The following is a 13,281-nucleotide window of genomic DNA, read 5'->3' as shown; positions in this document are numbered from 1 at the left end:
GTCATGTGGATAGCCAGCTGTTGCATGCATCTCAGAGCAGTGGCAAACAGGAGGAGACTCAGCTAGGATGGTACCAGGACTTTTCAGACCTGACTCTAAGACTACCACAAAGTTTAATCCTGGAAAATTGTAAAAATGACCATGAATCTCTAAGGCTAAAATCAAAAGTTGAATTGGGATAAAACTGTTAATGTTTATAATGTAATAATAATGAGAACAGTAATGAGAATAAAGTTCACTTGAAGTATTATGACATGGCCAAGATGGCAAGCAACACCAAAGCTTATCAAGCTGCCAATTTACTGTAATCTCAAACCAAGCAAGGCATTTCCACTGTTTGGCACTCATAAAATATTTGCCATATCTTTCCAAATGCATTTTCCCAGTTGTAATTCTTCAAAACATTATTTCATTCTGCGTTCTGCAATGCTCACAGGTTCGGTAATCTGAAAGCTATACTTTATCTAGGCAATTAGGCATGCTGCTGGATACTAGAAACAATACACCAAAGAATGCAGCAGATCAGTGGACACGAGCAGTGCATGTTGGCAAACAAAGACAACCAAGTTTATTCATGTTATCAGAATCTGAGTGCGCACAAAACCAGTGTGTTCTAACAACCGTTCCCAAGGAAGTGGAGTGTGACACATTGTTGGGACAAATGGCATTTAGCTAACATTGCACAGCTCAAGGGCTTCTCATTTCACAATGGGGGATCTGTACCAATGTATTGGAGGCACTCTGCTTTCCTTTGGAGTGCTCAGTTTCTGTTCAGGAGTTATTGCCTTTTTTCCTGTCTTTTCCTACAAGCCGTGGTTTATTGGCTGGAGTGTCCGAATTGCTGCTCCGCTTTGGAATGGAGTCTTGGTAGGATACAGTTTCACTACAGTGTTCTTATTTTAATATATTTAGCCTTATGTTTATTTTGCGTTATATGTAGAAGAGAACAGAGCGTGACTTTCTTTAATGAATGCTGAATGTTGTATCAGACAAACTGTGTTTCTTAAAAATAAGTGTTGGTGTTTTTGGACTGCAGTATTTTTAGTTTGTAATAATTTGTTTTAAGTAACAAAGCATTGATGGATATAGTAAGGAAAAGATAAAATATAAAATGCAGTTATATTTGCAGCAAGAAACAAATCGGCTATTTTAAATCCAGTTCCAGTCTTCAAAAGTGCCTCTTTGAATAAGTCGCTAATTCTGCCTGCTGTCAGAATGCTAAATTGTGATGCACAGTGTGGCGAGTGGCTGGGGGTGGTACCCAGCCGGGACGCCCAGGAGGACCAGAAGAGGGGTTACACCTCCTCTGGACCATGAGAGGGCAGCCGCCCTGGATGATATGGGGCCCGTGGTCACCGCCAGGGGGCACCCGGATGCCTGAGGAGCCCTGGCCCTCAGCACTTCCACCACACCCGGAAGTGCTGGAGGGAAGAACACCAGGGACACCCGGAGTGCAGCCGGTACTTCCGCCACACTGGGGAGTACCGGCGGAAGTTAATCAGGAGGCACCTGGAGCACGTCCGGGTGGGGATAAAAGGGGCCGCCTCCCTCCATTCGATGGCTGGAGTCGGGAGAGGAGAAGGACGGAGCTCGGGAGAAGTGGAAAGGAGGCGGCCTGAAGAGAGGCAGCATAGTGGAAAGGCCTGGACTTTGGGGGAGTTTGGGGTTGTGTGTGCAGTCTTGTTAATATCAGTTGTATAAATAAACATGTGTTGGATGATTTAAACATGTCTGTCTGTCTGTGTCCAGGCTGCTTTCCACAACAGCTTACATAGTGTGCTCTGGTGTAAGGATAACAGTGAAAGTGGCTTTACTTTATTATTTATTTATATCATAACATAATATTTTTAAACTTGCTTAATCCTATTCAGTGTCACGAGGAAGTTGGAGCCTATCATGGCATCATTGGATACAAAGCAGTAACAATCCCTGAGCAGGGTGCCAGTTCATATCATGGGCCACTCACACATACATGTACATTTATTTAATTATTAGCAATTTATTGTTCATGGGGGACCCATATTTATTGAAAGTTTTGTAAGTATTTGTCAATAATGTGTAACACCTTTTAGTAAAACTGTTTATTAAAACAAACAGCATTATATTCAGTAGGTGGCAGAGTGGCTCACAGTTCCAGGATGCTGGATTCATACCCCATCTTAGACCTAAGTCTATGAGGAGCTTGAACATTCTCCCCATTTCTATGTGAATTTTTCTCTGAGTAGTCCACATTTTCCTCACATATCCTAAAAACACCATGCTAGGCTCCATAACGACTCTAAATTTGCCCCACTGTAAATAAGTGTGTGGCTGCAGCCTCCTAGATTTCTCAATTTGATTAAATGAGTTCAATAAATGGAAGGATGGATCCCGAGTTCTTTACAGAGAAAATGCAGTTACAATAAATGGTGACAATCATGAATATAATAAAAATAAAAGCTGTAGTTAATGAGTTGTGGTTTCTACTTTATTAATATATATTGAGAGGACCTCCAAAGGTATCTAAGCGCAGTTCATGCATAAATGCCATTTGACTGTCCCGGACAAAAGAAATAATGTGCAATAATTCCAGGGAAAACTGCAACACACTGTACGTCAAGAGCATTTATATGGCATTTTGTGTGTATCCTCCTTGGGTCAACTCAGTGAGCATAACTTGACACAGCAAATAAATGAATGGGAGGGCCAGAGCCTATCCTGCCATTATTGGGCATTTTGCTAAAATCAGTTACAGTTCAACATAGATAAGACTCGCACATACATTTAAACTGAGTCAGTATAGGAAAAGGCACCATAAAAAAACACGTCCAGGTACAATGTGAAAATGCCTGTCCTGCAAAGACAATGGCTGGTCTCAGAACTAAACATCAGGTAACAGTATTAATTACTGTGCTGCCCCTTCGAAAAAGACAATAACAGTTTTAAAGCTATTTTGGATTATACTTCGGCCGCTCTCTAATGTTTCACAAAGAACAGTGACTAAGGCAGTGTTGGAATAAAAGTTGTAAGGGGCAACTACAACTAAATCAAGCAACCCTGGTTCATTTCAGTCTAAATATCAAGAGCACATTTCAGTTTGAAAGATCTGAAGACAACTTCATATAAACAGTTATGGTTAGGCTGAAAATCACAGACCCTGGAAGATTGGTATTCCAGGAAGATGGGTTCAAATGCTGGCTCAGCCACTATCTGAGTGGACTCTTCAGTTCACCAGTTTTCTTAACTTCTCTTAGAGACATGTGTTTATTGTGTGTTGGTGACTCTACATTTGCCATAATTTAAGTTTACTTGTGTGTGAATATGAACTAAAATGGACTGGTACCCTGCCCAGAATGTTGTTTTTCATGCAAGTTTGCATGAAAGTGCATTAAAAAGTCAGAGGGTCAAGCAGATCCTCTTTCGCCTTGCTCTGTACAAGCAGACAGAAACGTGTGACACATCAAAGTAGAATCACATACTCAAATGCTTTTGTAACAAAGTGAAAAGTTACAGTTGTTCTGTTACCAAGCAGATTTCCTCTTCTTGACATTGTTTTGGCACGGTGATTCTCTTAGAGAATAAACTAAATTATAATCAATGTAAAACATTTCTGACTGATCACATTGTTGCAGCAGCGAAGTATTTTTATGTTGATGGCATTGGAATAGTCCAAGATTAGAGTATCCTCATCTACCTGGCGCAAGTGTTCAATGAACAGTTTGAAGAGTGGCACAATGCCACCAGATCTCAATTTATTAGAGTAGCTATGACATATTCTGAAGAAACACTGGGAACAATAATATCACCATCCTGAAAACATATGATGTAATGTCTCATTAAATAATGGTGTTGAATCCCCCTAATACACTGCCAGGCATTTGCAGTACTATGGGTTATCATTGCACAGGAGAGACAAATAACTTATCTCTTCCCTTTTTTCATTTACATGTTAGAGAGATTATGGCCTTGTTGTGCTTCTGTCTTGCCAGTTGCAATTCAACTCTTCATGATGTATTCCTAGGTCTTAAACACACTAGCAAAACATGTCATTGAATTGTAAGAAGTAACACTACACACTAGTGATCAAAATTAGAAATTAGAATTAAAGATAAGATTGAGCAACACCAGGCAAGGACAGGAATTATTCTGAACACTCAGCATGGGTTCAGAAGAGGAAGGTCGTGTTTTACTAACATGCTGGAATTCCATGAGGAGGCAACACAAGGATACAATCAGAGTGGAGCATATGATATTATTTATCTGGACTTTCAGAACACATTTGATAAGGTGCCACATGAGAGGTTGGGCATCAAATTAAAAGAAGTGGGAGTTCAGGGTGATGTTTTTAGATGGGTGCAGAATTGGCTCAGACACAGGAAGCAGAAGGTGATGGTGCAAGGAACCTCATCAGAACTGGCCGATGTTAAGAGTGGTGTTCCACAGGGTTCCGTGCTAGGACCATTGCTATTTTTAATATATATAAATGATTTATATAGGAATATAAGTAACACGCTGGTTAAGTTTGCAGATGATACCAAAATAGGTGGATTAACAGATAATTTGCAATCCATTATATAATTACAGAAGGACTTGGATAGCATACAGGCTTGGGCAGATTTGTGGCAGATGAAATTTAATGTCAGTAAATGTAAAGTATTAAACATAGGAAGTAAAAATGTTAGGCTTGAATACACAATGGGTGGTCGGAAAATCAAGAGTACACCTTATGAGAAGGATTTAGGAGTCATAGTGGACTCTAAGCTATCGACTTCCCAACAGTGTTCAGAAGCCATTAAGAAGGCTAATAGAATGTTAGGTTATATAGCACGGTGTGTGGAGTTCAAGTCCAAGGAGGTTATGCTCAACCTTTATATAATGCACTGGTGAGGCTTCATCTTAAGTACTGTGGGCAGTTTTGGTCTCCAGGGTGGAAAAAGGACACAACGGCACTTGAAAAGGTACAGAGAAGAGCGACTAGGCTGGTTTCAGGGCTACAGGGGTTGAATTATGAGGAAAGAGCTGAGCCATTCAGTTTAAGCAAAAGAAGATTAAGAGATGACATGATTGGTGTTTAAAATTATGAAGAGAATTAGTACAGTGGATCGAGACTGTTATTTTAAAATTAGTTCATAAGAACATGGGGACACAGATGGAAACTTGTTAAGGGTAAACTTCACACAAACATTAGAAGTTTTTCTTTACACAAAGAACAATAGACACTTGGAATAAGCTATCAAGTAGTGTGGTAGACAGTAAGACTTCAGGGACTTTCAAAACTCGACTTGATGTTTTTTTGGAAGAAATAAGTGGATTGGACTGGTGAGCTTTTTTGGGCTGAATGGCCTGTTCTCGTCTAGAGTGTTCTGATGTTCTAAAAGAACAAATTGCATTTTTGTAAGTCACTGCTTATTCAAATCGAATATTATTTCAGCATAAATAAAAGAGACATTTGGTAATCATATTTTATCCATGAAACTATGCTATTCACTATTCACAAAATAAAAGATTTAAATATGATACCTGAAGAAGGTCAATGATCTAAATTAGAGAACGAGTTGTACAACAAAAACCATTGTACAGCTGCCTCTGATGTGGCAATGTCTTGAAATATAAGGCAACACCAATCGATAACTCAACATTTGTTGGCAGTTTGCAAAATAGTCAGCCACTCTAGGGTAAATGAAATGCTGTGACGTCAAGTTGTTCAGATGAAGGCTGATGGGATAGCCCTTTCAGCCATGGGGAATGAAATTGGTCATTCCAAGAGCGTAATTTGTGAAATATTGAAACTGTACAAAGAAACTATTAATTCAAGTCCGGAAAAAAAAGATGGTCACCCATATAAGACAAGTGCATGAGAAAACAGGATGATACAGTGACTCTCAGTGGGGGAGCAGCTCAATACCACACTTGGAATTACTTGCTAATTCAGTGCTGGATATGGCAAGAATTTGTCTCGACAAACAGTTTCCAATCATCTTAGAGAATTGGGTCTGAAGGCCTATTCCATAATAAGCCTCACATCAGTAAGAAGAATCAAAAACCTAGACTAGCCTTTGCTGAGGAGCATATGGAGTGGACTGAGGGGAACTGGTCCAAAGTTCATTTCAGTAGAGAAAGCAGGTTTTATTTAGTAGATGGGAAATATTATGTTTGGTTTTGAATTGATGAAGACTGAACCCAAAGTGTGTGAAGAGATCAGTAAAGTTGGGAGAAGGAAGTGTTATAGTCTGGGGGTGTTCTCTGCAGCAGGAGCCATGCCTCTCATACAGCTACAGGGCTAGGTGAATGCTAATGCATATCAGAACTTCCTCCAGCAACATTCGGTTTCATCTCTGTGAACATCACCCAATCAGCCCGCCATTTTTATGCATGACAATTCTCGTGGTCACAATGCAATTCTTTAGAAGCGAGAATATCAAAGTGATGAAATGGCCAGCTCACAGTACTGATCCATACCTGATTGAGAATCTCTTGAAGATAATTGCCAACAAAGTTATGTCAAAGAAACCCACAACAGTTCCCGGATTGTGACAGAAGCTGGAAGACGAGTGGAACAAGATTATGATAGAACAGTGTAAGAAATTGGTCATGACCTGTGGGCACAGATGTGCCAAAGTCATTGAAAGCAAGGGGCTCTACACTTCCTACAAAATTTTGAAAGTTGTAATAGTCTAAATGCATTGAAAAAATTAATTTGCCTACTTCTTTTGCAATACAGTTGAAACATTTCTCTAATTCTGATCACTGTAGCTTTCCAAAATTAAATGTTTTTTTGTTGATTTGACTTTTTTGCCTTCTAGTAGAACAGTAATCATAGCTGCAGCTATTATGACTTTAAATTTTGAGCAGTGGTTAGTCACCAGTATTTGAAATAAACAATTTTCCATACATTGTTCTTTAATTTTGATCACCAATGTAGTGAGTACTGCCATAGGTTAAAGTACAGATTCTGATAACTGAAATGTATATTCCATGGGCAGTATATTCTAGGTTAATTCAAAATAATGTGGTAGATCTTAATCCCTTTCAATCATGTTGGAGAGGTTATTACACTACAGCAAATTCAGCACAAAAGCAGCGTGTACCAGGATTGCTACTCTTCATAACATGTTCAGTGTTAGTCTGCCAAGTCCTTTTTGGCAGCTACAGTATGACTGTGTCCTGAAGGTACAGTACATGAGAAAAGATTTCCTGTTGGCCAAGTAACTAGCAGGTGCAATTTTAATCTGATTATTTGTATCCATCCTCCTAACATCTAATCTGATTAATCCACGTCAGCAACAAGGTGACTGAAGCCTACTTCAGAAACATAGGATGCAAGGCAGTAGCCAATCTCTTGGAGCAGCAGTCGGGCACTCAGTCACACAGACACCAACACAAGGCCAGTTAGATTAAGTTGCACAAATCTGAGACATGTCAGTAAACTAAAGGGTTTTCTTAAGAAAAATCTATGCAGACATGGGGAGATCATGAAGTACCCACACAGAAAGTGACCACATGTCAAGTAGGTTTGAAGCAGAAATGCTAACCACTTCATCCAGTCCTTAATCTGATAAAGAACATTAAACTTGGAGCAAAGTTTAAAAGTGTAAGAGAACATAAGGGGTGGTGCACTATTAAATTGATTTAATTTGTCTTTTCGGAATCAGAATTACATTCTGAAATCATAATCAGAATTCACTTTATTGCCCAGGCACACCAATGTACTGTATACTAGGAATTTGTCTTATAGTGATGTTGCAACATACAAGGACAACACAGAATACAACAGATAAATATAATAACATGAAATATAAAATGATAAATTATGATGCAGCATACAAGGGCAATACAAAAAATAAAGACATAGTAGGATTAAAATGTCCAGGTAGTCGAGTGTGCAGGTGTATATAAATACTTAGTTGAAGCTCAGACCTCATTAGTCAGAATTATTGCACATGGAAAAAACTGTTTAGGAGATGGGTTGTTTTAGCTTTCAGTGCATTAAGATGTTTGCTGAAAGGAAGTTTTTGGAACAGGTGATGCCCTGAGTGAGTCAGATAAGCAGTGATATTGCAGCCTTATTCCTTACCCTGGACTTATATAGGACTTCAGTGTGCAGTAAGTTACAGCCTATACTCCTTTCATAGGCTTTAATGATGCATTGCAGATTGGCCTTAGCCTGAACAGAGGCAGCCCCAAACCAGGCAATTATAGATGAGGTCAGAATGGACTCGATGATGGCTGTGTAGAACTGGACCAGTATTGCTTGAGGGAGATTGAATTTTCTGATGCAAAAACAATGTTCTCTGATAGGCTTTCTTAATGCTGCATGTGATGTTATTGTCCAGCTTAAGGTTTTGTTTACAGCACAGTGCCCAGAAACGTAAATGATTCTGTCATCCCAATGGCTGAGCCATTTATAGCAAGTGTTAGGTGAGCAGGTAACTGCTTCCTAAAATCTATGATCATCTCCTGATTTGTTTGAATGTTATAGTCCACATTTATTATGGAAGCACTACAATATCAAATATTTCTCCTCTTTTCTGTACATGGACCCATCATTGTTTGAAATGAGGCCTATTAGTTTTATGTCATCTGCAAATTTAAGAAGTTTGACAGATGAATAGCCAGAGGTACAGTCATTTATATATAGTGAGATGTTTGAATATAGTGTTTTATTCTGCAGTTTTAGGCTAAATGATACTCACATCAAAAATCAGTGATGTTGCAAACATAGCTCACTGGCCAGCATTTCACAAGCTATTATTCCTTATTTTACAGGTATCATAATAAACCACAAACAGTAATTGCTTTGTTGGTCACTTTGCATGTCCATATTTTTTCGGCATCTACCATTAAAACACAATTTAGTGCCCAAGCATCTTGTTTTAGGTGGCAATAATGCAGAAATAAGTTCATAACAAGCTAAGAATAAAATAGAAGTTCTGCAACTAAAGCTGTAATTGTGCTGGGCTTTCTATAATATGGCATCATAAACCAAATATTGGTGCTAATTCATGATGTTTTACAGGAGGTGGCAATAATGCACAAATAAGTGCATAATAAAAGTCAAATTTAACTGTCAGTATTATACTGTGTTACAAAATTAATAAATTGCTCAACAGTGGCCTACATGGCGGCCAAAATAAAGAAGCAATAAATGTATGCTAGATTCTGTTTTAACATGACCTTCAATAGAAGTCTTATTTTATATTTTAGCATTTCCCATAAATGAAAAAATTAGTAGAAATATAAATTTTTTTTTTGCAAAATTAAATTAATATTGATTTTTTGAGAAGGCAATGCACTGCTTAAAAATTATAGGAAATTAACCATAGTGCCTTTCTTTAGATACTAGGGGGCTCCGCCCCCTGCTCGCTTCGCTTGCCAATCCCTGGTGTTGGGGAAATGACAAAGAGCGTGATGTATGAATGAGATATAGAATAGTGTGAAGGTGTAGATGATGCATATAGAAAGCAAACAATAAAGTGTGTGGCACAGTGTAAAGGTTTATTGGAAAATTTCTTTGTACACAACATTAGTAGTAAAGATGGTGTCTTGTCCTTGAATGAGTTTTCCTTGGCATGGAGCACTTATAACCTTAACTGTAACGTCAGATGAACGTCGAACTCGTGAGAAGGCCACATAAAGTTGTCCATGTCCAAAAACGGGTTCAGAGAGGTAGATGCCAACGTTGTCCATGGTTTGTACTTGTGATTTGTTGATGGTCATGGCAAATGCAGGGTTAATGAGGAACTGTCGCCGTTTAAGTGTAAAAGGTAATTCCAGGTCAGAACTTGTAAGGTCAATTCTAGGAATCAGAACAGTATTATTAGCATGTGATCCTTTAAGAACTGTCGCTTGAATAACATTGTGTGTCATGGTGTTGATGACCAAACGTGTGCCATTGCATAAACCCTGTTTAGTGTTAAGGTTTGTTAATAGCATGATTATTGTTCCGTTTTTAAGGCTAAGATTGTGTTGTGTTAATCCGGCTGGGTAAATAGTGTTTAAATATTCTAAGGGGAAATGAAGATGGTCATTGTCGTCATCAGAGTCAACTTTGTTAGAGCTTAGAAAGAGTTGTGTCTCTCCAGGAAGTAATGCAATGACTTGGATATTTATGTGATCCACATTAATATTTTTTGGACATAATATAGTGCGTTGTGTTAAAAGGGGCATTTGGTCTAATGAGATTGCTGTTCCAAATATCTCTGTAACTAAGTTGTCGCAGATAAAGGCTTGAGGAATTGTAATAATATCTGGGAGAAGTCTATCTGTATTGGTGAGTGTACCATCTCCCAGTTGTAATAAACAATTGTTATAATGTGGATCTGGACATCGCATGTTTTGTACTAACTGTATCTTTTGAAAGCAATGCCAATTGTCTGCGTATTTTAAGGTGGACTGAACAATAGCTGAGCGCATGGCATGTGGAACAATAGCTAAGCACTGTCTAAAATCTCCTCCTAATAAAAGTACCTTTCCTCCAAAGGGAATATTATTATTCATCAACGTTTGTGAATGGTGTTGAGTAAGTGACTGGATGCGATTGTACATTCATCAATAATTAACAGTTTTGCAAGACGGATGTCACGTGCAGTGCTACTGTTCATGTTCATAGTGGATAGCGATTTGTAGGATCTAATGCAGTTCATAAAGTTTTTACTTTCAGGTACATCGTTAGTTAGAAGCTCCTGTAGATATTAAGGATATGAATGTAAAGGAGGCAGTCTAATTTGACCCTTTTGACAACAACGTGTAAATTCATTACTTGTATTGCCAGTTGTTTCTTCAGGGAAGTTAAGTGAATGACAATGATTGCAAATGACATTCATTAATCTCAATGAATTTTCCTGAATAGTGGACTCATTATTGAACGCGTTGTCAGCTAAGTGGCGCAAGCGTTTAGCAGGTGTCTGGCGTTGATGTCCGTGACGTGTATGTTTTGCTTGTGCCGTTTGAGAGGCGCGTCGTTGCATGTCCAGTATTTGGGACATGCTGTTTTGGATCTGTAATTGATTCGCTTGTGCTGTGTGAGAAGTCCGTTGTAGTCTACGTCGTGCATTGTTTGTATTGAGCCTTGCCCGTTTTTGTATGTAGGTCAGTTGAGCTTTCTCTTTTTGGAGCCTTGCCTGCTTGTTTTCCGGCATTTCAGATGCGCGTTGTAGACGTCTGCGTTTATTTATGTTGTCTCTTCGCTGCCGTTTTTGTATGTCTGAGACGCGAGGTGTTTCGTTTTGAACCCGTGCCTGTTTCGATGCAGCACTTTGAGACGCGCGCTGCATGCGTCTACGTTCATTGTGTGTGTCCATTTGGGCTTGTCTCTGTAACTGTGTTAGTTGAGCTTTGCGTTTTTGGAGCCGAGACATTTGTTCTTCCGGAGTTTCAGAAGCGCGTTGTAGGCGCCGGCGTGTATTTTGTTTTTTCATGCGGGTTCGTGTGTTTGGTCCCGTTATCCGAGCCGTATCGTTTTGTACCCGTGATCATGAATTCATGACTTGTTTGTTCTTCAGCGTGAGAAATATGGATAAGTAATAAGGAGGATCGCACTCACTGTTAATATGGAGCCTTTTCTGCGGTTGAACGGTTAATAGTGCCTCATTGTAATGAGATCCACCTATGCTGCATAGTGTGAACTTGTTGAGATGACGTATGTTTAATACGGACGGTTCCTTCAGAAATGGGGCTTTGTGTGTCATTTCTTATTTATGTTAGTGTGTTGGCAGGTCTGAATAGTCGTTTTTGTGTACGTTTCGTGTGCTATGTCCGTAGTCTGTCCCGTTTCGTGTCCAATGGGCTTTGTGTGGCGCTCACGGCTTCTTTTGTTTTGTGTGCTAGGGGCTTGTTGAATCCTCTTCTTTGTGTGTGTCCCGTTTCGTGTGCAATGGGCTTCGTGCAGCGCTGTGTACGGTGCCGGCGTCTGACTCCTTTTTTCTGTGGTCGCGGCGCCTCATTCTTATTTTACGTTGCATTCCAGCCGGTTCCCGTTGCTTGGAGGGGGGGTGGTGTGATTTGTGGGGCGCCTGCGCAATACGTCTTTTGTGTCCACGGCCCATGGCCGGATGTCCCTGCGTCCATCCGGTTTACCATTCTCGGTTAGTAATGTGGATCACACATTCCACGGTGATTGATCCCCAATTATCCCGCGACCATAATATCTCTTTCCATGATAACAGTCAGACAGTAAAATAAAAAAATGAGGTTTACTATAGCTCTGGAGGTTGGGCTGAAAGTGAAAAAAAACATCAATGAGTGCTTCTTTCTGGTTACCGGAAATTAGGCCCCTGCTTGTGCTGCTTTCAGCATATAACAGCTCCATTTTTTATGAATGTTTTTTTCACTACCAAAAGATTGTTGTTTAAACCAGCGGAATAATATCTGGTTGAGGTATTCATCTGAACCACTTGTTCAAAGTAATAGGTGTTAAGCAAAACTAATAGTGATTTTACATTTTTTACAATATCTTCTCTTAAATAGAAAATTAGACAAACAGAGATGACATAAGATAGCATACATTTGCATGATTTCTTTGCTTAATTAGAAGATATTCAACCAGGTAAGATAGATATGCAGTCTTAATCAGTCTCTTTTTGTATGTTGTACATTTCACAGTGGGTGGTACAGTAGTGCAGTGGTAGTGCTGCTGCCTTGCAGTAAGGAGACCTGGGTTCATCTCCGGGGTCCTGCCTGCGTGGACAGAGTTTCCTCTGGGTGCTCTGGGTTCCTCCTACAGTCCAAAGACATGCAGGTTAGTTGGATTGGTGGTACTAAATTGGCCCTAGTGTGTATTGTAGACTGGTGCCCTGTCGAAGGTTTGTTCCTGCCTGGTGTCCTATGATTGCTGGGATAGGCTCCACCACCCCGTGACTCTGTTCAGGACTCAGCAGGTTAGACAAGGACAGACATTTCACAGTTATTGCCATCACAATGCACTGTTGAAAACAAAAAGGAATATAATAAAAAAAACAAAAAATAACAAAGTATAGCACCCATCTAGCCATTCTCAAATCCACTTAATCCAGTCCAGGGAAACAGGGCTGGTGCACATCCTGGTAGCAGTGGGAAGCAGCCCGTGGTCACTGCCAGGGGGCGCCCCGATGCTTTGGAAGCCCTGGACCTCAGCACTTCCGCCACACCCGGAAGTGCTGGGGGGAAGAGGATTGGGGACACCCGGAGGACTTCCGGATACACCTCCGGAGCTTCCGCCACACAGGGGTGTGGCTGCAGAAGCTCCTCAGGATGCACCTGGAGTCCATCTGGGGTATATAAAAGGGGCCGCCTCCCTCCAGTCATTGTCAAGAGTCGGGTGGAAGA

General features: G+C 40.1%; 1 protein-coding gene across 2 annotated transcripts in view; it reads left to right on the top strand.

Moving 5' to 3' along the window:
- Positions 1-13,281, top strand: part of LOC114643782 (transmembrane protein 212-like) — a 47,937-nt gene that overhangs the window by 21,905 nt on the left and 12,751 nt on the right. The window contains exon 1 of one of the 2 annotated variants that reach the window (XM_028792244.2): positions 649-867. The exons of the other annotated variant lie outside the window; for it this stretch is intronic. Within the exon in view, the coding sequence (XP_028648077.2) occupies positions 709-867 (159 nt within the window). The 5' untranslated portion in view covers positions 649-708. Of the gene's footprint in view, positions 1-648; positions 868-13,281 lie in introns of those variants that run through there. 2 annotated transcript variants of the gene reach the window in all.

Source organism: Erpetoichthys calabaricus, chromosome 2, assembly GCF_900747795.2.
Source record: "Erpetoichthys calabaricus chromosome 2, fErpCal1.3, whole genome shotgun sequence".
Lineage (NCBI taxonomy): Eukaryota > Metazoa > Chordata > Cladistia > Polypteriformes > Polypteridae > Erpetoichthys > Erpetoichthys calabaricus.
This window is presented reverse-complemented; position numbering and strand designations above follow the sequence as displayed.